The sequence below is a fragment of the Protomyctophum bolini genome, assembly GCF_963924005.1.
Source record: "Protomyctophum bolini genome assembly, chromosome: 3".
Lineage (NCBI taxonomy): Eukaryota > Metazoa > Chordata > Actinopteri > Myctophiformes > Myctophidae > Protomyctophum > Protomyctophum bolini.
This window is the reverse complement of record NC_137864.1, coordinates 14,917,217-14,943,196: the sequence shown is the minus strand read 5'-3', so window position 1 is coordinate 14,943,196 and position 25,980 is coordinate 14,917,217. Positions and strand designations below refer to the sequence as shown.

General features: G+C 39.9%; 3 protein-coding genes across 5 annotated transcripts; 1 reads left to right on the top strand and 2 right to left on the bottom strand.

The window, feature by feature from the left end:
* Positions 1-237: 237 nt before the first annotated feature.
* On the bottom strand, positions 238-7,926 carry poll (polymerase (DNA directed), lambda). Of its 2 annotated transcripts, XM_080759241.1 has the most exons (9): positions 7,883-7,926; positions 7,570-7,710; positions 5,980-6,277; positions 5,131-5,260; positions 4,445-4,777; positions 3,311-3,484; positions 2,425-2,553; positions 2,106-2,274; positions 238-1,227 (listed from the first exon to the last, which is right to left on the bottom strand). In XM_080759241.1, exons 2-9 carry the CDS (start codon positions 7,691-7,693, stop codon positions 866-868), a joined length of 1,719 nt encoding a protein of 572 aa, XP_080615367.1. In that variant the 5' UTR covers positions 7,694-7,710; positions 7,883-7,926; the 3' UTR covers positions 238-865. The 2 variants fall into 2 exon arrangements, with proteins under 2 accessions (XP_080615367.1, XP_080615368.1); XM_080759242.1 differs by lacking the exon at positions 7,883-7,926 and having other exon boundaries at positions 7,570-7,867.
* Positions 7,927-8,065: 139 nt separating this feature from the next.
* On the top strand, positions 8,066-24,427 carry glb1 (galactosidase, beta 1). 2 transcript variants are annotated; one of them, XM_080759239.1, is made up of 16 exons: positions 8,066-8,249; positions 9,143-9,312; positions 10,562-10,712; positions 10,891-10,951; positions 11,061-11,155; positions 11,650-11,830; positions 19,193-19,251; positions 19,338-19,459; positions 20,049-20,089; positions 20,221-20,333; positions 20,446-20,520; positions 20,700-20,789; positions 22,303-22,416; positions 22,627-22,758; positions 23,242-23,481; positions 23,791-24,427. In XM_080759239.1, exons 1-16 carry the CDS (start codon positions 8,181-8,183, stop codon positions 24,040-24,042), a joined length of 1,965 nt encoding a protein of 654 aa, XP_080615365.1. In that variant the 5' UTR covers positions 8,066-8,180; the 3' UTR covers positions 24,043-24,427. The 2 variants fall into 2 exon arrangements, with proteins under 2 accessions (XP_080615365.1, XP_080615366.1); XM_080759240.1 differs by lacking the exon at positions 20,700-20,789.
* Positions 15,344-16,677, bottom strand: LOC308313365 (uncharacterized protein; the record flags this gene model as incomplete). The annotated part of the gene is made up of 1 exon (XM_080760465.1): positions 15,344-16,677. The coding sequence occupies exon 1, from the start codon at positions 16,538-16,540 to the stop codon at positions 15,344-15,346; it is 1,197 nt and encodes a 398-aa protein (XP_080616591.1). The 5' UTR covers positions 16,541-16,677.
* Positions 24,428-25,980: the final 1,553 nt, after the last annotated feature.

Sequence of the window (25,980 nt, the reverse complement as noted above, 5' to 3'; positions counted from 1 at the left end):
CAGATCCGTGACAAACGTGTAGAGAACAAATATTTGAAAAAAGGAATGTTTTATATCTGATTCTGAATGTAATACCTAATGTTTTGACTCTTTACCCACTATAAGCACCAGAACACCTTACTTAAAGTTACTACTCAAAGTTGTAAGTACCATATACAATACATAAATGAAAACGTTTGTCTAACTATTGTCAGCATCATTCTGACCTGACAGGACGCAATCAAGTAATCTAATCCAGAACTGTCTTTTCTGTTTTGTCTTTGTCATAAAATATTATTGAAAAAAAAAGTAATCCAGAACAGTATAGGATTGATGAAATGAAGAGATTGGCGGTCACACGCATAGTGTTTGTTTATTATCATGATGCCCGTTTAAAAAAAATCAACCAATATTATTGTTCAAGTAAAAGTCTAAAATCATGTATTATGAGTAGTAAGCACACATGGATGTTCTTACACAGGTTTCAAAATCATCAAAAGACCACACACACACACACACACACACACACACACACACACACACACACAATTAAGAGAGAAGTAAGCAAAGATGGATTTAGCCTAACGTTTAGATAAATCATTGTTGTGCAAATCAGCAGTAATATGACTTCTTGTTTATCCTGCTTTCCCTTTCACATTAACGTGAAAGGACCACAATGGAAACGGGCCCCCAGGGCCTTTTGTGTTATCCTTTTAAAAATCTTTGTAAACCGTACCTATGTACAATCTGCCAACTGTTAATAAAGTATACAAATCAATTAAACAGAGTCACACCTCAAACTTTGAAAACCGCCATTTTGGCGCAATCACAAATTTTCTATAAAATAGACATATCATTTCCATAACTACACACTACAAGTGTGAAATCACCAGTCCCTTTCATGAGGTTCCCGGAATGGTACGCCCAAAAGGCTAAAAACATCCTTCTCTGTTAGTGTAGGAAGTGGAGTGCCATTATACGTCTTTAAACTACCTTGACGCACCACATCCTTGTTCAGCGAGTGCTCTGAGAGGCTCATAGATTTCGTCTTCGCCAGGGCCCTCATAGAGCGATTGAAGTGTGCCGAACCGGTAAAATACATGAGCGAACAGGCAAACTCGTTGTAGGGCACCACGATAATGTCAATCCTGCGATGGCGGCGGTCAGGTCCTGGCAGACGGCACACACCCATGTACTTCTTCTGTTCTCCATTCTCTTCATAACCCACCAGGTCATCTGTCAGAAATCCTGTGTAAAATCAATGAAAGTGTGTTTCTGTTTTAGCTTTAGAAACTCCAGCGGTGGAAAAATTACTCAAATGTTCTCAAAAGTATCAATACTGCAATATAGAAATACTCAATAAAAGTACAAAAGTATTGACATAAAAATGTACTTAAAAGTACTTTTCAAATGTATGAAAATCTTTTGAAAATAGCAGACTTACAAGTTCACAATGTGTTGCATTGCAAAAGACATAAGCTTAACCTTTTCTTAATCATACTATCCTTGTTGATATAACGGCATTTACGTCAATGATATATCATTATGTTACGATATTATAATAATAACATAGCAGCGAGTAGCCTGCCTACTCAAGGGCCAGTCAACTGTCTTCCGTGAGTTGATTGATTGAAGTTAGGTTTTGGTACGATGACACGCGACGCCTACACCATTAAATCATTGAATTACAATGTTATATACTGTAAATAAGAGTAGATAATTATCCTTTTATTTTTTGATGATGGGTTCTCAGATTGCTCACTGACAGTTTTCGTTGTCGCAAAAATAGCTTGCTGAGGGTGGAAGTTTGGAACAATGTTGCATTGAATTGATTTATTTTGTTGCAACTTTGTGTTCACTACAAAAGTGAACACACATTTGGATTTCTGAGCCCACCATACTCCACCTTTTCAGACAGGCCTTTGTAACATAGTCCTGTATTGATTTCTCGATTTTCACCAGTGCCGATTGTTCTGTTTTCTGTCTCCTTGCTTTATTGTTGACATGTTTTGCTTTTATTGTTGTGAAGCACTGTGTGACTCTTATGTCTGTGAAATGTGTTCTATAAATAAAATGTACTTACTTGCATAACATTTCTGGTTTTTGGATAATAAAATATAGCGTACCACTATGATGCAGAGTATGTAGCACTTTACTGAAGATCCCCTTGTGGGTTTTGCCATCAGGATGAGTGATGAGGACATCGACATCTCCACATGTTGCCTTCACCCGGCGGTACGAACCACATGCCATGGCCAACAGCCCTGGGTCTATGGCCAGGGCAGCATCCCTTACCTGCAGATCCAAATGAAGAGCATACAACAACAATAAGGTAATAAATATGACCTCCTTTCTTTCACAATTGACTTGAAGGCAGTCTAGCTTCTCTTACGGTGTGTAAAACATATAGCCCCTATTGGTCTTAAGAAAACAGAGATACATTACCACTTTCTCAATGGAGGCTGCTTCTTCCCTGGGCATCCGATGTAGAAGATCATCATAATGCTTGAGTCCAATCTTCTGAGTACTGGTCAGGTTAGCTTTTGTGTGGATATCTTCTAATGTCCGAAATCCCTAACAAAATCAAATGCAATTTTATTTTATACTTCAGGTGTGTCATAATCATGTAATAATCTATATGCATCTTTAAAAATTACAAAAACAATATTGGATGAAAATGTTATTGGCAGCAGCAAGGTGTTTTAATTAAACACTCAAGGAAGAATATAATAAAGTATTCCAATTGATTCCTTCCATTCAACCATTCCTGTTGATTCCTTTGGAAAATAATAACCAACGGTGTATTATGCTTGCCTAGTCATTGCAGGTTTTAATACAATTCTAACTAGCCAATACATTAGTGAACAAGAACAACTCCAAAGGCACCCCAATATGGCCATTTTTAAAATCACTGCAATGTTGAAGGTTCTGATGAGCAAAATGTATACAAAATATTCACACCATAACCTTTTTTCTTTTTGTAAAGAAAAACAGTCTAACTGCACTCAGAGTAGGAATAGGAAATGCATAATTACTTATTCACGGTGTTATTAAAAATCACACCCGTGTGAAGTGAGGGGCACTCACACATCATAAGTCATCATCTCATTCTCAACCAATGGCAGTGGCACATCCCCCACCCAATCATGCCTGCCAATTACAAATTGCGTCCTCACTCTTGTCTTCAATGTTTGTGTTACACACTTTTGTCTGACTTTTGCCTGATCCCATGTGAATGCAGCATTAGGCGGCAGGCTTGTCACACCTCCAACAGTGCCCATGGTGAACTACGCAAATGTACAAATAATCTGTGTTTGCATGGATGGCTTACCTGTCGATACCATAACTCTGCAGTCTTAGCTCCTGCACCCCAGATATTTGTGAAAAGTTCTAGAATGGGCACAGCTTCCCCAATGTGATCTATTTTACGGAGATGACCGCTCTCCATGATCTCGTCAATTTTGTCAGCCATTTTTTTCCCAATCCCTGGGATTTGACAAGCCTCCTGCAACAAAAGGAATAGGTAGCCGTTAAAGGATTGCATGGCGTTTCAACAATCATATGATATATCGTATGATTGTAGAAACGATATAACATCATAGCCTTATCCTACTGTAGCTCTAAGAGTGGTTGAGGGGTAGAGTGACCGGATGGGAACGGCAAGGTTCCCAGTTTGCAGTTCCCAGTTCGAACCGGGCTCCCCCAAAGTTAGTGTCGAAGTGTCCTTGAGCAAGACTCTGAACCCCTAATTGCTCCCAATGTGCAGGTTGGTGCATTGCATGGTTTCCTCCGGCATCGGTGTGTGAATGTAATCTCTGTAAAGCGCCTTGAATAAAGGCACTATATAAATGCACCATTTAAGAAATCTCAGTTTTGCTCATTCAATCTCCCATGGCCAGCGAAAGCAAAAGGTCACTACTGTAAGAGATATTGTTTGCTTAGGGTTAGGCATGCTATGAGACTGGTATATATGCCAAGTGTTCTCTTATTTTATACTTACTCTTTGTTGTCAAAAATAGCTTTTCTTTTTTGAAAAATTAAAAAATAAATTTGATATATCACAATATCAATATAGAGTAAATTGATATTTTATTTTGTCCATATTGCCCACCCGTATTATGACCTTGTATATTCAGATATGAGAATCCAGTCCATAAAGTCATGAACTTATTAAATGTGTATCAAATATTTCCAAGCTGTACACTTGATGACGTCACAGATCAAGAGTATTTACTTTCTCATTTTGAGGGAGACATCTAACATTTGACATGTAGGTTAAATTACCAAAGAAAACATTGAATTACTGGTATTTGCTTGAGTAGTTTGGCTTCCCTATTAAAACATTTGACCCTCTAGTTTATAAACCTAGTAAGTGACTTGATGGGGTTTAAAGTGCTACAATGCGACTACGTAACAAATAGACATCAACAATAAATCATGAGATAACTTCAGTTAATGAGGTTACCTGATATGAAGTGATAGGCTTGTGGTAACTCTTGAGTGCACTGACAGCTTTGGAGTAGCTCAGCGCCCTCCACTTGTCCCCTTGGTGTGTGTAAGCTTTGGCCAGTACTTCTAATTTATCTGTGATGTTCTTGTTGTAGTTATTGTTTTTAGACTCAGAGGACTGGGAACAGACCCACTTGCTCGACACAAGGGTCTGTTGTCCAGTGCTTGGACTGGGCTCGTGACTGGATCCAGAGGTCTCCTCTTTGGGGTGCTCGCCAGTCATCAGTGCAATCAAATCACCCTGTGAGACCCCGTCTTTTTCTCTCAACTCCTCTTTGTTGTCTGAGACCTAATTCACAAATGAGGAGCAGTAGAGCGAATTACATTCACAGTGAGTGCTTAATCTATCTATAAATTCACAGAATCTCTGTCTGTGTAAGTATGTGTGTGATACGTTCCGCACTCGATACTGTCTCTGACAACAGGTTCAACAAGAGCAACAGTCATTGCAGAACTCGTTCCCAAGTAATACAAATACACAGCATCAAACTTAGCATTCAGATAGAGATGAAGATTAACGAATAAGCTGTGATAGGAAAATAATTAAAGTTGTGGTGCTAGCCTGTACGATAACTATATTCACATACCATAATACCATAAAATCTCCATTCCTAAATCTCCTTTCATATAACATGAAAATACCATTTTTGTGCTTTCCTCTTGTTTTTCTTGATCCAACAGTGGCTCTACTACGGTGTCCTGTGTAGCAGGAAAGACGCTGGACAAGTCTTCTTTTAAATCTTCTTGGTGTGTTTCAGTTTCACAGTAATCCCTAATAGATCAGGTATGAGATTTTACACACTGAAATTACAGCATAGTATCATAATCATCCCAATCCAATCTCGGTTTTCCTCAATAACAATCAGTCATTTTGCTCAGTAATTGTTATGTGCCAGTTCACATCTTGCTTAATTATTAATGAATTATTCATTAATTATATATATTTAACTCCTTTCCAATCTCACAATTGTTCCCCCTCTACGCCAAATATCTTTGCTGTAAATAGCCGTCTACAAGCTCACAACACATTGTGCTGTGAGCTTGTTTTTGCAATGTTCAGCCCAGAATAGGGATATTATGGTTCAAGTGGTTGTAGGAAAAAACGTTCGCACACCTAGAAATCAGGCGTATGCACAGGTGCGTAGGCCAGTGGACATCAATGAAAGGAATAGAATACACCCGCACACTGTGTATTTGCTCGGTACATGAGTATTTTCTTTTTAATAATGCAACGCAATGCCTGAAGAAGGTCCGGAGGGACCGAAACAGTCCCTCCGGACTTTGCTCGGTACTCATGTACCGAGCAAATACACAGTGTGCAGGTGTATTCTATTCCTTTCATAGGGTTCAAGTGGTTAAAATGTTGAATTACTTGTTTTATAGCATAGTGCTACCCCATTCTATGTCTAAAGGGATGGAAACAATGATAATAAAAAGTTAAACACCACTAGTAGCATTAGCATGTTATAGCAGCAGTCTTGGCACACTGACCGATCTAGAGAGATTAGACTGTAGTCAGCTACATCAAGCAGTTGTTTCTCTGTGATGCATGAACTCAGCCAGGTGCACTTTACCAGATGAACAGCAGGTGGCATCTTATCCCACTTCAGAAGGCGGAGAGCCCTGTCACAGTCCATACTGTCATCTACAATTACATGAGTAACACTAGAAGAGAGCAAACTTTCAGCCTGTCCTCCATTCTGGTGGATTTGTCTTTGGAAGATTTGGCATCTGGCATTACCTATGCCAGCAGGGAGGATATACACTGACACACCACTGAAAACATCCCCTGTGATGAAAGAGAGGAAAGGGTTGTTAAGGGGCAGGAAAGTGCACTTATATAAACCAAGGCATTCAACGTTGCACCTTAACATTCATCGTCAGGCTTCCTCAGGCCTCACCTTTGGCTTGAGCTGATAGGTTGGAATGGATACTGAGGCAACAATGAATGCCAGGAGATTTGTTTATGACATAACCATAGCCTTGTTTTTTCCACGTTTGTGAGATTCAGCACTTTTTTCAGAAATCTGCAGCCACGCCCGGCAGCCTGGGAAAACTAGAGTTCTCAACAGGCCCGAAAATTAAGGCCCTCATCAAACCCTGTACACTCAAGACACTGCCCACACTGCCACCCTTAGTTCTCCATATATGTTGTTCTGACATTCCATATGTTGACCATATCTGACCTCATCAAACTCTGTACACTCAAGACACGCTCCATATATGGCCAGTACAGAATTCATTCCATATGTTGATCTGGCACCCCCATGCCAAAGTGCCAGCGCTCGCCCAGCAGTCTGCTGTCACCCAGGCGGATGCGTGCATGCGACCTCGCCCTTTGGGGCGACGACCTTTCCCTCAGGTGTTTTACTGGTACAAGCAGATCGGAAATTCGATTTAGAATCAATTTGATCAATGTGCTCCCATTATTAAAATCAAATTGAGACTAGTTTGGGCCTAACAACAGAACAGAATCTGGATGAAAACATGGACATTCAACATTCCATGCACTGTTGAAAGTTACCCTTTTTCCCATCACACCCAGAACTCCAGTGTCTCTTCAGCTGTGAATATGACCGACTATGTTTAAAATGATGAGCCCCTATTCCCTAAAGCAGCAAGGTCTCACACACAGTGACAGTTCAACAGTGACACTAGGGGACTGCTGGAGCTGAACAATCAGCACACAGCAGGATCATCACCCAGGGAAAATAAATGCTGTGTTTGTGTGATGTGCTATTAAGTTCTGTTATTAGTTGTCAGCATCAACATCTAGGTAGGCTATTAACATTATTATTTTTACCATTGCGCGACACACACACACACACACACACACACACACACACACACACACACACACACACTTAAGTTGGTATACGTATGTAATAAATGAAAAAATCAATGTAATAATATAATCACAGCCATTAGAATTTAGGCATATAGTTCTACTCTGCACCACCCTCGATCTCGACACACACGCGTACGCCCCACACACACACACACACACACGCGTACGCGCCCCACACACACACACACACACACACACGCTCGTGCATTGAGTGAGACGTGAGTGAGTTCAACCTGCGACATGACTTAATGTTTCATCAGATTTCCTCTTCGCTGGGGGTGCGTCCTTCCTCTCTAGCGGCATGGCTCTCTTAACCTTTGGGAAAGCTTTCATGATCCCACCATGGCGAGGCTCCATTTCGTCAAAGAGAAGCCCTGTATGCGAAATCAACCCATGGGTTTAAATACAGCTAGCTAGCTAATTTGTACTTTTACCTATACAGATTAGAACATGCACATGCTAGTATCACGCCGGATTGTCTTTTCGGGCTAAGTAAGTTGCACACGAAATCTAATACTTAATAATGTGATATTTTTTCTCTCTCACCCAGTTTTGAACCACAACAACACAAGAGTTGGACGTTATTCTTCTTCCTCCTTCCTTTTTTGCGGATGTGTAAGTGTGTACGACACTGCCACCCTTTGGTCACTTTGTCCTATGGTTTTGTCACATGATTACCGAACCGTACTTCCGCAACACATGATTTTTATATTTTCAAACATCCTTGAAGATACCTGACTGACGCACCCGTGAGAGAGCAGAGCAAACAGTGACTGTATGGCTGTACACAGTGACAGACATGAAATAAACTGCAATAGAAACGTTACGTGACAGACAGTACGCGATGCTCAGGATGACAAAGCAAATGTATTTATTACTCGCTGGGACAGCGCTACTGTTCCTTGGAAACTCAGTAAGTAATGCTTTTAAAATACTTTTTCATACTCATCCCATGATCCCAACTACAATCATCATCTGTGGACTAGCATTTAATAGTGTTAACACCTATAATAACTGGGTTTTAACAGTGTTATAACTTAACTGGGTTTTGAATTCATGCTGGCAATTTATCTTAACGTTTGTTAGACTTCCATGATCAGCTAAAGGTTGGCAGGCAGGACAGGATCCGAGGGCAAAACAAAAACCCTCCGTTAAAGGACCACTTCACCTCAACCCATCTTCATAAAAATTGGTCCTCAGTAATAATAATGATACAATGGCACCATTTTTTTCTACTCAGTCTGCTTCTCATAGGAGGTCTGTGGGCAATTCAGAAACCCGTCCACCAGTGACATCATCGTTAGGCAGATTTTTTTTAAACAATATTGTTTAGATTTTTATTATTGTGAGAACGATGGCTTCCATTTTCGCATTGCAACTTTTCAGGACTAGAAAGCCTGCCGTTTCTAATAGCTTGGATTCCCCATCGATGATGTCACTGGTGGACGGGTTTCTGAACTGCCCACAGTCCTCCTATGAGACACAGACTGAGTAGAAAAAAATGTTAGCCATTGTATCATGATTATTAGTGAGGACTAGTATATGAAGATAGGTTTAAAAGTGGTGAAGTGGTCCTTTAATGCATTAGGGGCGGGCCATCCACCTTTTATGACAAAAGCATCACTTAATGATTTAGATGGTGCTTTTGTCAACCTTTAAGTAACCATCCATATTGTGTGTCTTATGCTGTTCTGATCATGTGCTCTTAGGCTAAACAGACCAAGATTGACCAAATATAGACCAAATTATATACAAGGCTCTCTAAACACTGTGACATTGTTCTTTAACTTCTCTGTTGGCTATCAGGTCTTAGCAAAGCGTTCATTTAGTGTGGACTATGATAAAGACTGCTTTCGAAAAGATGGAGAAGAGTTTCGCTACATATCTGGGAGTGTCCATTACAACAGGATCCTTAGAGCCTATTGGAAAGATCGCCTGCTCAAGATGTATATGGCTGGACTAGATGCCATTCAAGTGTAAGTTTACCTCATATTGGCTCTAAATTGACATTGATGTCATATGTGCAAACTTGTCTCAGTACTTTTCTCAATGAAGCAAGGGACCTATGGTATTTTTACCATGTTGTCACAGTCACTTTCATGCTATAGTATACAAGTATTAAAGACTTATGTTAACATTGTTGTTCATTTAGAACAATGCATATACAGGTATGCCTTCACGTTACAACAAACAAAGACAACAGAGGAGTGCTACTTGTAAAAGCTTCTGACGATGCATTCAGTTCAGACTCAGTCAGTGTTGAGACAGACACTTCACTTGAGTATATCTAAGTTATAATATTCTGTCCAAGTAAGAGACTAGACCATAATTGAGAGGGAGGAACATTACGTCGTAGTCACAAGCTGTACTCATCATAACAATAATTGTCAGGTGTCAGCTGGACAACAAGGGCCATCTTGAGTCTACACATTTCAGATTATCAGAACACAATCACATCATAAGACAAAGGTTGGATGACACCCTCAAGTCACATGCAAGTGAGGCAGTCTAGTTAAGTACACGTGATTGGAAAGATGGCTTACCTAACAGTGAATAAAACAATTATTCCACACTTGACACTTCCAATGGAGGACTAATCCGTGGAGAAAAAAGTACTGCTCTGTCTCTGAGTGACTTTTCTTTCCACCAAAGAGTCCACTACTGGATGTTTTTGGCTGAGTCATTTTAGAGCATAATCTTATTTTATATCAAAGTTGCCAAAAATGTTAAGAATATAATAGCATTTCTTAAAGGGCAACTTCACCCCTTTTGCGATCATATCTTATTTTAATGATGTCTAGTACACAAGAAACACTTTCCTGGGGATTTTATGTGTGTAATATGTTTAGATAATTTAGTCATGGCGCCATGTTCATGACCAAAATGTGTCATGAAACTGTGGTCTCAATTCCTTCCTGGACTACAAATCTCACTTCCACGCAGCCTCTCCCTCTCCACAAGGAAGAGTAGTGCACCAACTAAGCATTATGGTTAGAGGAATTCAGCAATCCAGTCAAACGCTAGTCAAACACATAGACAGACGTAATCTTTCTGGACAGAGGGTGAAAATTAGAAATTGTGCTCCTGTTACCGGTAACTACTACAAATACTATTAACATTGAGTGACTGCAGTTTCTTCCAGCGGTGAAATGTCCCTTTTAAACAGCGATTCAACTAAACAAGTGAAGTTTCTTCATCCACATTCACTTATTGTTTTCCATGAAGGTACATTCCCTGGAACTACCACGAACCTTCTGCAGGCCAGTATCATTTCAGTGGGGACAGGGATGTGGAGTACTTCCTTCAACTGGCTCAAGACATTGGTTTACTGGTCATACTTAGACCTGGCCCCTACATATGTGGAGAGTGGGACATGGTAAGAGAGTGTTGAGGATATGCCTCAACTGCAAACATCAGATTAATTTCGTTGTACACTTGTGTCCAATGACAAAATAAAATCCATCCATCTATGAAGAAATGAAGAAAAAAAAACAGATGGTGATGGATGCATCACCATCTGTTTCTTTCCCAATTTGGATATTGTCGTCTTTTAGGGTGGTCTACCTGCCTGGCTACTTAACAAGAAAGACATTGTGCTGCGGTCATCAGACCCAGGTGTGTAATGATGAGTGTGAAATCTTAAACAGCAAGGTAACCCCCTGCAAAATGTGGCTTTGTGTGTACTGTGTGCTGTCATGTTTTTACAAAATGTCTTGCTGTACAGATTACATTGCTGCAGTTGATAAGTGGATGGGGAAGATACTGCCCATGATGAAGCCTTTTCTCTATCAGAATGGTGGACCTATCATCACAGTACAGGTCAAGTATCATTGCTGTGCCATTTTCTTCTCATCACTAACTAACTGTGTCATTGTGGTACCTTAAAAGAGCACATCACCCATTTTCAACCATAACTTTTTCATATAATTGGTCCTCCTCACTAATGCTCATAAGAAGGCACAGTTTCCATCTACTCTCTCTGTCTCTTTGGTGAGCTATGAACAGTTCCAAAACCTGTCTATACGAATTACATCATCAATGGGGGTTCCATGCTAAACACTTTCTCTTACTGGATGCTGAAATAGAAGTCATTGTTTTTGCATTAATAAAAACATTCTGAACTGTCGCCAGCCCTGAGACACAGACCGAATATAGAGAAACGGTACCATCTTATAATGTGCATTAGTGAGGACGAATTACATGGGTGGGGCTTCAATTATTTATTTATACACTGCCGAGCAACAAAGTATCAGGCTTAATACATCATCTAAAACAACCCCTCTCTCACCATGATTCTGCCTCTGATACTTTAGGTGGAGAATGAATATGGCAGCTACTTTGCTTGTGATTACAATTACATGCGTCACCTGGCCAGCCTGTTCCGCTCTCACCTGGGGAAGGAGGTGGTGCTATTCACTACAGATGGGGCTGGTCTGAGCTACCTCAAATGTGGTGCCATTCAAGGTCTCTATGCTACCGTTGATTTTGGGCCAGGTAAGTCTAAGTTGCTAATTTCAGGTATTTGACTGTGTTTTGTATCATTATAGCCTTATAACCCCCCCCCCTCTCACTCCTTAATTCATTATAATATGTAGTAAAGATCTTTTTTACACAAAAATTGTTTTGCACTTAAACTGTTTTGTATAGTAGAACATTTGTGGTTATGTCCAACGCAGTGTGAGCTTGCTTTGTATTATATCTGCTTTTTCTTTGCTATGTTTGACAATGTATGGCAACCTTTGACAATGAATATAATGCCCACTAGGGTTAAAATGTTCCCGGATTTGGCTCATTTTTAATCCCGGGAATTTGACAACCTTTTCCCGGGAATTCCCGTTGGTGCCCCCTAAAATGAATTTATATATTAGCTACATACAATGAATTGATTTAGGCTCCGCCGCTCTTTGCGTTTATCTTAATATCAATCAAATCAAAGACAATTGCGCACTGCATCGACATTCCCCGCTGTTCACAGTCACCATGCACAGCCAGTTTGAGGAGGAAAGGCACAGTGTAGGCTACTACTCATGTTCCAACCTTCTCATGGTTCCATTATATTTCCAGGACAGGAGTCTGATTAAGTATATCTCCATTTAGTTTTCATTGAAGTAACACCAATGGAGTTATGTCCAAGTAGTATCTCGAAAAGTTAACCATTCATCTTATTCGTGCAATGTTCCAAAACAGAGCCACAGCTATATCGTCATTACATTTCTAATACTGTAAGTTTACAGCCTAACAAACCCATGGCTTTTTCCAATGCGTAACGTGCGTCGGTCCGGAAACCCCCCAAAATAACAGACATGTACAAGCTGTCGACACGCCGTTTCATGGCTTAACGGTGCCGGAGATTAGCTGTACACACGGACGGACACACACATGGACGGACTGACGGACGGACGGCAAAACATTCTCTCATACCCCATGCCTTCGGCCTGGTGGAGACAATAACGACATGTATTTGTGTCTTTACTCTTTAATAGCTATAAAACATATTATTGTGGGAGCAGGTGTCTGGGGCTTGTCGAATGTATATATCTGCCTAGGGTTAGTAGTAGTAACCATACCACTGTCTGAACACTACAACTAACTAGTGATCATGGTGGTGCTGCGTTTCAACTGCGAGGGTCTGCATCTCTTCCTCCGCTGAACAAATTAACTACTCACTGTACTATACACAGATCTTTCCTACTATTTTTATTATTGGTAGTTTGGTACTTACTGTACGCTACTAACACATTTGCATTTTGCATTGCATTAGATTCATGCCATCAAGTAAATTACAAAGTACAAAAGTAATTGCAACAAAATATACTCATTATACTGAATGCCCATTACAGAAGCATGTACTGTATATAATTTTAAATTGGCTTTATTATAGATCATTAACCACTTCTAAAATAGCCGATCTATTATAGCTTGTATAGATCGGCTATTTCAATATACAGAAAAAAGTACATTTGCCTTGAGATGAATGGTGGAGTAGAAGTATAAAGTATCAAGAAATGTCAATACTCCGGTAGGGTCAAATTACCTTGAAATTGTACTCAAGCACAGTACTTGGGTAATATATGGAGATCTAAGGGTGTCTTGAGTGTACAGGGTTTGACTTTATTACTATGTCTCTGTTGTTAATTACGTACACTCCTAAAATGGATAATGTATTTAGAACAATATCACACCATTTCAGCTCAAACTTTCTCAAAAGGTGAACTGGTCAAAAAAACACCCCAAACAATGAAATTGTAATAATATAAAATATTTATTTGTGAAGAAGACTGGGACATTCATTGGTATTCACTTGTACCTATACAAGGCATAACAGGCAACGGCAGATACATTCTGATGTATTATCTGTAATGGGTAATGTAATATATATCTTAAAATAGTTCCCATTATATCAAAAGTAACTACTGGTAAGCATTCTATAAAGTGTCATTAGATTGTTCCTAATACTCAATAGGGCAGGACCTTCAAATCAAATGTCCAACAAATGTTCAACATTAGATAATTGGATTATCCAATGTTTTTGTATCCATTACTGTGCACCTCCTTATAGCATGGTAGTACAAATGCACTTTAAAGATCAAAAGATCATAGATCAAAAATCTTAGGATACAATAAATCTCAATCAACAAGTTTTTATTTTTTCTTAAATTTTTTATCCCACGATTTTGCAACACATTTTTTCACCCAGTGTCAATTATTTAATGTAATCCTGGGCGCTAGACCCTCTCTGCCAACCTGGGGAAAGAAACGGACTGACATCATGCTTCCTTTTATGAATCAGGGGTCTAAGCTGCTTCTTTTCACCTGACATGGGGAAGTTTCCCAGGTTGAACGTAGCACGTGGAAGGAACACATTATTCCAACCAGTTCCTTTCCCCTCCATCAGGCATCCTGGCTGACCAGGGGGAGGATTCTTTTTTGTGAGGGTACCACTACCTACCCTAATAAACAAGATCGTAAATATCTACAATTAAAGACGGAAAGAATAGGATACGTGTGCCATTGAACTGCTATAATCTTTTATTGAGGCATAACTGTGATCTCGGATATTCATAAAAATACTTAAATTCCACAATCTATGGTACAAAGTTACAGGTAAAGATGTGACACCTGTTCTGGACATTACTACAGTAAGTAAACAGACATTCCTGCAATACCCTCATTAAGCCTCGACATGTCCTTGGAGTAGGTGGAGAGCAAGTGCTCGCTTTAGAGAAGTGAAATGAAACAAATGAAAGAAAATTAAGGCAGATTTTGATTTTATTTTTATTTGGATCTCTTTTAGCCTTTCGGCTAATCTTCCAAGAGTCCAGAAATAAATTAAAACATTACAGAATACATTATATTACATTACAAAATAGTACATTGCATTTCAAAATAACATTACAAATTGCACTGATGCTAAAAGACAACAGTGAGTCAAGTATTACAGCCTAACAAAAAATACAAACAAAATAATATTTGGAAAACATTTTAAGCAAGGTAAAGTATACATGATTAGAACATGCGTAAACATTTGACAATTAAGATTCAATATTTCTACAATTGCTACAAAACCTGTATATCCATTCATTTTGGGGCATAAACAAGATATTGAAGGATAAAATTAAGTCTGATAATGATGTACCGTGCATGTCCACATCATGTATACTGCTACAATTTTATAATTGTACAAAATAGCCAATTTTACATTGTCCCCAGATCCTGTAGGGTAGGCTATCCAAATAATCTTAAAAGATAAACATTTTTTTTTATCTCTTCTGGGTGGGCACAAAACATTTTCAGATGCTCACGGCCAAATGCTTATCTTTTGCTTATCTTTGGTTCAACAACTACTGGTTTAGAAGGCATTTGTAGAATCTGCCTCAGGTTATGCGGTGAGACATTGAAGCAAAAGGTACATTTTTTTGCTATATGAGAGCAAAGTCAGTGCAAACAAAGGTCCCCTGGAAGCCTGTTTGGTTGTATAGCTTGCTCCTTTTCGAGCTCTTCAGCACTTCAAACAGAGTGAGCACAGATGTAGATCTTCCCAGCAAATTCCTCCCAGTAGTGCATCTCATCTGCACTACATCTGCAGGCCAGGTCTCTGCACTTGGTCTTGACTGTGTGTACCACACAGGGACCAGGCAGCTCTGCAGACAGGAGCTCTGCTACCCTGATCAGAGTAGATCCAGGGCCAGTAGTCTGGCCCTGGATCAGACGCTGGATGTTGTTCCTGTCGACAGGCTCTGGCGAGCCACTGTAGGATACCATAACATTTAATTTCGCATCGCTCTCATCGAACACCTGGAAAAAACTTTTTCCTTTTACACAGTGGAATTCCCCCTTGTTAAAAAAACCTGAAGGTGACCTGTATACGCGAACAGACCAAAACACCCAGTCATACTTCTTCTTCAGCTTCTCTATGATGGCATCAGCCAGCTGTTGGTTGGTTAAGTCAGAATGGTCTCTAACCAAACGATGGGAATCCAGCTTGGCCTGTTCGGGAAAACTAACAATGCAGTCCTCAATGACAGTCCTCATCTTGGATTGCACATCCGTCATCTTCTCGCTCCAGGTATTAAGGAGCCCTTTCACCTCATCATCATCATACCCCTTTAGCGCAGCGCGGCCCATCAGGGCAATGATACCAATACAGAAGAGCTTCATCATTCTGAAGCAGAAGTCCTCCACTACTCGCCGATCTTTCTCCACATAGTTAAGCGTGATATCCAGGACAGATCCACCTAAAAACGTATCTCCTCCTGTCACTGCATTGTAGAGGACATCAAGGTTTCTGTCACCACCAGTCGCCGCCCAGTGCTCCAGGAATTTATTTTTCTTGGCATCACGAGACTTGGGCTTGGCATTGAGAATGTCCATGTAATGCCGGAATTGATTAATGATATTCTCCTCCACTGAGAAGTACCTGGCATCCACAGCACTATTCTTGATCTCATCAATTACCTTCTGGATCTCCTCGGAAACAACATCCAGACGATGACGCACTTTCTCAAACTGCTCCTTCATGTACACAGCCTCATTGCTCTCCACATTCTCCATGAACAACGACATAATTGGTGCAGCAACGGAAAAGACAGGGAAGAGGTCACCAATAATATCTGCTGCTACTTCAGATCCATTTTCAAAAACATCCATCACAGACTCAATCATGCTCCTCCTCTCTGCAACAAATCTCTGTAGCTGGTCAGCCATCTTTGTTGAGAAAATAGTTCAGGAGAATCTAATAACAGAAACAAATTATGACATTAGAACTATGTGTGATTTTTAAGATATGACAGAACAAATCGGATTGAAAGTACAATACTACCAAATAGTTGACATTTAGAATAAGGATGCAACAGTTAATCAAACTAATCAATATAATCGATTATACAATATAATCAATAATCAAATTGAATTTAAAAAATGATTATGTGACACATTGTGAGCTTATAGATCAGCTATTTTTGTGACACAGTGTAGTCCAGGGGCTTTCAACCCTTTTCATTACAAGATGAAGATCCATTATTTATTTTCTTAATGGGCGTGGCTAGTGATTCAGGGCTGGAGCCAGGCTACCATGGGCCACCATTTGATGAGATTTAGCCTCCGAGACCCAATACTATGAGAATACTTTCAATTAAAAAAAAATCAAAAAAATCGCTATAACATTTTGTAAAAAAAATACACATTTAGCCCCATGCTCGAATGCCCCCCTGTCAAAAACAGCTAAAAGAAAGCAGCAAATTATTTATTTTTCACTTTCTCTAATAACGCAGCATTCTTGCGACTGTAACCATTGTTGAAAATAACAAAACAAGTAATATAATCAAATGACTGTGTGTAACCCCCTTTAATTGCCCGGGGTTATTTAATCCATTACAGTAAAGACCAAGTATCAGACGAGTTTTCTTTTCTCCTCAAAGGCCCAGACTGCCAAGGACGAGTTAGACGAGTTTTTCGGTTTTTATTGATCAAGTTAGATCGCACTCTTCACTAACGTATGAATAGCTCTCAGTTGTTAGGCGATCGATAAACAGGAAATTAACCGGAAGCCATTTATTTATTTACGGTTCACAGCCCATGAGCTTTTGGTCTTAGTACCATCTGAAAAGACCGTGGCAGAAGCTAAACGCAGCGAGAAATTATTCTGGCATTCAATAATTTAAATACTGTTCAGTTAAGTATGTTAAATACCATTTAAGTAAAGTCTGTTAAAATAACATGAGAAATATCCCCTAGGCCAGTGGTTCCCAAACTTTTTCATGTCAAGTACCCCCAAAGTGACACTAATTAGCCAGCGGACCCCCATTTGAAGAGATATGCCAGGGACCCCCATAAGAGTAGATTTGTACGGCTCTAGCAGTGATTCTCAACCCATTTAATTTCAAGGACCCCCAGTTTGACATTAGTAATTAGTCTACGGACCCCCACTTTATATTGTGAAATCAATGTTAATTGTGGACCAAATTGGATCAAGATCAAGTGGATCAAAATTACCTGTTGTTGTTCTGTAGATGCTGTCTGTGAACTTTCTGTAGTGGCTCAGTGCTGGGTGACAGGTTGAACTCCAGATGCTGTCTATGAACTTTCTGTAGTGGCTCAGTGCAGGTTGAAATCCATGGCCAAATTGTGTCTCTTTATAGACGGAGCTTGAAGCAGAACCTGTATTCTCAGTTGAGAATACAGGTTCTGTTTCCTGACCTGACCACAGACCAGTAATGTAAATAAGCCAACCAGAATCTCAAGTTGAGATTCTGGTTGGTTTACATTAATGGCAATGGCAATACCAACATAAGACCGAAGTCCATGAGCCAGAGCTCCAAATTTCCCTAATCTGAGTTCCCAGACGTTTTCGCCACAATGATTACAGTAGGCATAGCCATACCTACAGTATATTAAGCTGTTTCAAGTAAAGTACTGTATATGATGATGACCCTTCCACAGGAGTATCTTTTTTCATATTTATTTATCACACATTTTGTTATTTCCACCTAGGTGAATAGGATGACACATTTTAAGAAATACTTATCACCATGAAACTTACCCTAGTTTTTTTAATTATTTAAATGGGGCATAGGAAAATATGCCAGAATCAAAATCTGAAAATTGGATATAGCCAGAGGCAACCTTCTTATTTAATTTGGTTTACATGTTAGAATCAAAGGTTTTAAGTAATAAGTCGCTAACCCCGTCCCATCCCCCTGTCCCACACAAGTGATACTAATGTCCCTCAAATCAACACTTTGGATCTAGTCACCCTATACATAGGCTGCCTACTATCTGAAGGCATCATTCAGTATAATGAAGACCAGTGATATCAAAATCATTTGTTTGGTTTATTACAAATTAAGGCAGGAAAAAAAAGTTCTGTACATTATATGAGAAGATTGTCTGAAGTAGGCCTACATGGGTAGACTGCTACTAACCTAATTATTTTGCATAAAGCAGCTTGCATGTTTGGAATGTAACTCATTTTATTGCAGGGTATTTATCAATAGAAATATTACGTGGTTTTAACCCTAACCCTGAACACTATTACATATACTGTAGGCTCTGAGTCTGAACAACTGAAACACAGATACAAAAAGGTGAAATTAAAAAAGCCTGCCTTTTTATCATTGGAGAAAAGAAATGTACATTTATAATCATAATGTAAAAAAGAAAGACAGCAATTTACATGCCAGCCTCAACAACACAGAACAGATTACAAGCATACTGTGTAACATTACAATTCAGGTGTAAACATTCATGAATTGTATTTGGTATTTCCCCATTAAAACAATTGCATTACTCTGAATTGTGCATAACTATTTACGGTACATTGTTTGTTTGAGTTTTGAGTCTGTCATTTGTGCATACAAGGGGGAAACGTTACCGCTGCATTTGAGCCACAGAGACATGTTGAACCTCATGGGCCTTTGGTAAGCAACACATTATTGTCTTCTCTTATGTTGACACAATTACATCTTCATTCAGATCCTTGAAAATGTTGCGTCCTGTATCTCAGGTCAACTCTGAATTCTACACTGGTTGGCTAGATCACTGGGGCGAACACCATTCTGTGGTATCCTCCGCCATAGTGGCAAAGTCCCTCAATGAGATCCTGGCTCTAGGTGCAAATGTTAACATGTGAGTGCAAAGAGTCTTTTTTTTTTCAATAATATTTTTATGACAAAAACAAAACAAAACAAAGACGGATAGCTCATGTCAGACATGACGTGACACAGTTATACACATACACATACCTACATCAGGCCATAAAATAAAAGTACAACATATGGACACATTGTTTGGTGCTTGATAGTCTAGATGGGTAAACATTATCAGGCAGTCCAAGAATAAGACACATAGGGTTAGGTTCGAGAGTCTCTCAGAGTTACACATTTAAAAACCTATTCCGTTGAACCAAAGTGCTGTACAGAACAAACTTCAACCATCAAAGGCCTGTGAATAAATGATAATTTTGGGCTTGACCATTCAAGTTTTTTAAATGCCAAAGAAACAGTGTGAGATATTTAGGGGCACAAATTATGTTTAGATTATGCGTTATACAACATCTGCTTCCCTACTAACTGTTAATGGAAAGGGAAACGAAATACATGCAGCTGTGTGTAAGGGTGGAGCAAATGATCCTGATGCAAAATGTCTCTTGCTTCTGTACTCTGTAAGTAATGTACATTTACACTCTATGAATATGTATATATTTATCTACCCTCAGGTACATGTTCATCGGAGGAACAAATTTTGCTTACTGGAACGGTAAGTACCATTTCACAACTTGATTTCCGAAGATTTCGTTTCTGTTTGAGTTTGTCATCTAGGGCAGTCTATACCTATCATCATTACCAAGGCAGTATTTTCACTGTCTAATTGTCTGTTGTTGCTCTCAGGTGCCAATTCGCCATTTGCCCCTCAGCCTACCAGCTATGACTATGATGCCCCTCTTACAGAAGCTGGAGATCTCACAGAGAAGTACTTTGCCATTCAAGATGTGATCAAAATGGTATGCAAGTGTTTGCAGTAGAGAAAAGACATGTTGCAATAGCACACCCCTTTTTTGGAAAACATATGTATACATAACCTGGAAGAACTGTTGTATCTTCTTACTTCAACAGTATAAGAAGATACCAGAGGGACCCCCGCCTCCTACTACTCCAAAGTATGCATACGGAGTTGTTAAAATGAAGAAGGTTCGTGTTTATTTTAAGTTATGCCTGTCTAATATCCTTTTAAGAAATTAAACTTTGAACTTTGGTTCACTCAAATATTATATTGCAGTTGACTTCTTGGAAAGAGGAGGATATGTTATATTATAAAGACATACAGTAGTAGTATAATGAAATTTATAATTTACCATTTGCCATTGCAGCTCCAGACATTAATAGATGCCATAGAAATACTGTCCTTTTCCGGACCTGTTAAAAGCATGTACCCTCTGACCTTCACTGAATTGAACCAGGTAACTCTCTGCTGTGATTTTTGTATGAGATTAAGAAATACTGCATTTGTTGTCATATTTGGTAGTGTAAGTGATAGTAAAAAAAAAAAGCTATAAGAATTGTAAATAAAACTGCTTACAGAGAACCACCAAACTCACCTTTTATCAAACTAAAAGCACTACAATTAAAAGATCTGGTCGACCAACAGTTCAAATAATGTACAAAGCAGAAAACAAATCATTACAGAAAAACATCCAAAAGTTGTTCCAGGTCGTGTGCACGCATCTGCCTGGGTGACGGCAGACTGCTGGGCAAGCGACGCTTTGGCATAGTTAGATCAACATGCTGTATGGAATTAATTATGTACTGGCCATATATAGAGCGTCTTTGAGTGTACAGTACAGGTTTTGATGAGGTCAGATCAACATTAGGAATGTCAAAACAGGTCAGCTCCATATATGGAGATCTAAGGGTGGCAGTGGGGGCAGTGTCTTAAGTGTACAAGGTTTGATGAGGGCCCAGGTAGGGCCGAGCCTTAATTTTCGGGCATGTTGAGAATGAGAACTCTAGTTTTCGCTGGCTGCCGGGCACAGCTGCACTAATACATTTGGGGTAGGCCTGTCTAAAGTTTTAATGTACAGGTATCAGTCAAAAAGGAGACATCGAAGAGGAAGGACGGGTGGGGAAGGATATGGAATGTCAGAACAGGTCAGGTCCATATATGGAGATCTAAGGGTTAATTTGAGGTAAGCTGTAGAGTTGCTGGCCGACTCCATATATGCAGATCTAAGACGTGATGATCCAGTCTTCTCCATGTATGGCTATCCAGGCCAGGCTTTGATGAGGTCAGTGTCGTGATCTTCATATATGACCATAGTCCTAGAGACATCGCAGTGCCTGATATCCCCCAAGAACGCACAAGGCAGAGAGAGCTTCCTGTTCGTTCTGACAGGGGAGAAAGGACAGTGGGCGGGTCTGCGGGGGAGTGCCCTGGGCGCGGCGGTCGCTGGGGTGTGGCCAGCACTGGTTTGCTGCACCTGACCGGCAGGTTTTTCGCACTTCTCTGTTGGCCGGGTGTGGCTCTCTGTCCCGGTGCTGGTTGCGCCTCGGTGATGGCTGCGCGCGGGATGCCCCTCCGTGGACTTGTCTATAGCTGGAAGCCTGGAGGAGAGGGGCAGTGACTTGGCCAATCACTGCTGACCCGCCAACTGGAGAGTTTAGTGGTTGAGGGTTGAAACACTCTAAGAAGGTTGGAGACCACCTGATGACCTCTCTTCCAGGCCAAGGCATCCATTAGAAATGGATTATATTCGCATCTTTGAAATGTACAAACTGAGATGGCCATATATGGTGGGCTGATGTCACAAGGCGTAATGGACTGACAACCATATATGGTGGTGTGACGTATTAAGAGGCGTGAGGGACTGACGGCCATATATGGTGGTGTGACGGACAGAATGACGGACGGACGTTTATATTTTAATATGTAATAAAATAAAATATATAATGATATATTTTCCCTCTCACCTGCAGGCCTTTGGGTTTATGCTCTACAGGACCAAGCTACCTGTTAAGTGCACTGAACCAACTCCTCTGTCTTCTGCACTGAATGGTGTCCATGATAGGGGATACGTGTCCGTGGATGGGGTGAGTCTCCTGCTATCCAAACTTTAGAATATACAGGCGCAGATTTAGTTTGCTCGTTTTATGGACTACTTCAGTCACAGTTATGAATATACTTCCCTAATGGTTAAAATATATTTTCTAAGGGGTATGCTGGGTGCTGGCAACAGTCAAATTATTTCAGGGATGAATCACAAATGTTCCATCGTGAGACTCATGACTCTTCTTCTAAAGGTGGCAATGGGGATACTTGAAAGAAACAAAGTGTTAAGTGTCAATGTGACCGGGAAAGCTGGAAGTCAGGTTGACATACTGGTGGAGAATATGGGCGGAATCAACTACGGGAAGGAAATCAATGACTTCAAGGTATATTTCAAGACTATACCATACAGAATGTACTGTGCAAATAGACAACCACAGTTGTCTGTATGAGGCACTAGCATAGCAGTTTTAATAATGTTGGGTAGTAAAGTAAAAACCATTTAGGTTCGAGGTGCAAGTCATTTCAGCTTTGTGTGTGTGTAACTATACATATAGATATAAATAATGCAAATAAATATAGTGGCCGTATGAGGCCTATTTAAACTATGTCTTAACCCATTCAGGCCTGACATAAAAATAAAATAAAACGTTTTCTAAATCATGACAATTTTTTTAACGATTTTTCAAAAATAGCAGACCTACAAGCTTGTAGCGCCACTCGGTGGCGCGCTATGAGCTTGTAGATCTGCTATTTTTCAATAGCTAAATTATAACATAATAAGGTTTAAATGGGTTTTAAACGATGTATTACGTTACAGTTACTACGGTATATTTGTCCTTGTGACGCTATTGTGCTTTGCTTCACAGGGCTTAGTGTCCAACCTGACACTGGGGCCTGATGTGCTCACTAGCTGGACCATGTACAGTCTCAGTATTGATGAGGCAGTCAGCCAGGGGCTTCTTGGGGAAACTGAGCCCTCTACAAGAGATGCACTTCATCATTCCAACCTGTCTCTTCCAACCTTCTACGGGGGCAGCTTCATCATTCCCGACGGCATTCCAGACCTACCCCAGGACACCTATATCAAGTTCCCATCCTGGAGGAAGGCATGTGTCTCATTATAAAATATGTTTTAATACATCAACTTGAGAAATATAATACCATATCACTGTACATTAGCCATTTACTGAGGCAAACAAATGACCACACTAGGCTACAGCAGGGCAGAGGTTTTTGTAAATTGTGTTTAGCCATCAGGTAGGCTAATGTTCACATTTGTGTGTAGTGTGTGTCTTTAGTTCAGTTCAGGAACGTAATGTAGATATTACGTTGTCCACATGATATAATGTAGGGCTGCCATAAGGCCATACCAGGTACTTTATCTGTCTTTAGCGAATTTCTTTTCCTTTTTCCAGGGACAGGTATGGATCAATGGCTTCAACTTGGGACGTTACTGGCCCAGTAGAGGACCTCAAGTGACCCTTTATGTCCCTGCCAGCATCCTCAGCACAGCTGCACCCAACAATGTGACGGTCCTTGAGCTGGAAGGGGTCCTTTCTACTACAGGACCATGTGTGGTGGAGTTCACCAACACTCCTATTCTGAATGCCACTGTAGTCAATGACTACAAACCGAGGGAGCTGTTGGATAAAGGTGATTTATTGTGATAACTCCATTTCATACAATATTCCCTATAATCACTTAAAATGATCATGGGTGGCTCTGGTGATTAGAGGTGAACTGTATGACATTTTCTTATTATTCAAAGCCTTTGGTGTGTTTTGTGTTAAGGTAATATTGATATTTGGCTATGCCGAAATCGTAATATCAACAGGCTGTAAGCCAAAGAATATATTTTTGTTTGAAAATTGCAGCAGGGAAATGTTTTATTTTTGTATGATATTTAAACAAAAAATCTGTTTATTCTGTTTTGGAAGTGCTAATATTGCCATGAATTTGTTTACACGTGACTACTTTTTTTAATTAAAATATGTAAATATTTGTTTTGAATGCCATACAATTGTAATTAAAATGCTGGTGTAATAAATCCTGCACTGTTTGGAACTAATTTCACTAGCCCTTCAACTAAATTATTGTTATTCACTGAATCGTTCTGTGTCTGTACTGTGTAATATGTATAGTTTTTTAAGTTTTGGGGTCTAGAAATGTGCCTTAATTACTCCCCATCTTCAATGACAGTGATTACTTTCAGTCTGTCCTCCATTCTGGTGGATTTGTCTTCGAAAGATCATTAGCTATGCCAGCAGGGAGGATATACTGTGCATACTGTCATACTGTGTTTTATTATTCACACACGGATGTGATTTCTAATCACACCTGTGTGAAATGAGGGGCGCTCTTGTCATCGTACATCAATTTATGTTAGCGGACATTTGACATTGCTAAATAAGGTGGTACCTTATTGGCCAAGCGCTCCCACCAACATGTGATTGGTTAACCGATTTGCCGTATGTTTTCCCTTCAATGTGAATGGCGTTTGATGGTTAATTCATATTTAGTTGAATTATCAGCTCTTATCATCATGCATCATCTCATACTGTCAAATCAGAATTTAATGTTTGTGTAAGATGAAAATCTACACCAATAGCTGAATATAGGAGGGGCTAGTGCCCCTCAAATTGTTTTATTCTGTTTTGGAAGTGCTAATACATATTGCCATGAATTTGTTTACATGTGACTACTTTGATCTTGGTCTGTGTATATATATGTAAAGATTTGTTTTTAATGCCATACAATTGTAATTAAAATGCTGATTTGATAAATCCTGTATAGGGACTAATTTCACTAGCCATTCAACTAAAGGTTATTCACCCAATCTTTCTCCTGTGTCTGTACTGTACATGAATATGTGTTTACATAATCTACACATGATGGTGTGTTGAGTTGAGACAAATGCAGGGCTAGAGTAACCTTTATCAGTGGATGATACACAACCAGTTTATAGCATAGGAAATATCACCTGATGATACATTTGTATGGCAGGTGATAGATTGATAAATTGTAAAGCTTCAAATGTGTTTGGCCTGAACTCTAGATAAATCTAAAGAGACTCTCACGATCTCATCCCATAATAAATGTGTTTTTGCGAACGCAGTGAGCACTTACTACGAGTAAGACGCGGGAAGCGAACGCAGATCGTAAATTGCAATAACAATTAGAATAAATTACGAATTAGTGTCACTCAGCTCCATATATGGGCACAAAAGGGGCCAGGTCCACAACAAACAAATCACTGGCTCCTTTTGTGCCCATATATGGAGCTGAGTGGACCTGGCCCCTTTTGTGCCCATATATGGAGCTGAGTGATTGCTGATGCAACACACTCCATATTTGGATAGCGGGACATAACAGACACACGGACAGACAGACAGACGCACGCACAGACATGATCTGCTAGGTCTCATAGTAAGTGCTCACTGCGTTCGCAATGAGACCTAGCAGATCATGTCTGTCTGTGTGTCTGTCTGTCTGTCTGTGTGTCCCGCTATCCAAATATGGAGTGTGTTGCATCAGCAATCACTCAGCTCCATATATGGGCACAAAAGGGGCCAGGTCCACTCAGCTCCATATATAGGCACAAAAGG

Bases quoted from the DNA above. Each gene is read 5' to 3' on its own strand.
- poll (XM_080759241.1), bottom strand. From the start codon at position 7,693: ATGGAGCCTCGCCATGGTGGGATCATGAAAGCTTTCCCAAAGGTTAAG. The intron at 6,278-7,569 runs GTTGAACTCACT...CTTTCATCACAG, and splicing joins AACATTAAGTCATGTCGCAG to GGGATGTTTTCAGTGGTGTG. The intron at 3,485-4,444 runs GTAACCTCATTA...CTTTTGTTGCAG, and splicing joins AGCCTATCACTTCATATCAG to GAGGCTTGTCAAATCCCAGG.
- glb1 (XM_080759239.1), top strand. From the start codon at position 8,181: ATGCTCAGGATGACAAAGCAAATGTATTTATTACTCGCTGGGACAGCG. The intron at 22,417-22,626 runs GTGAGTCTCCTG...CTTCTTCTAAAG, and splicing joins GATACGTGTCCGTGGATGGG to GTGGCAATGGGGATACTTGA. The intron at 23,482-23,790 runs GCATGTGTCTCA...TCCTTTTTCCAG, and splicing joins AGTTCCCATCCTGGAGGAAG to GGACAGGTATGGATCAATGG.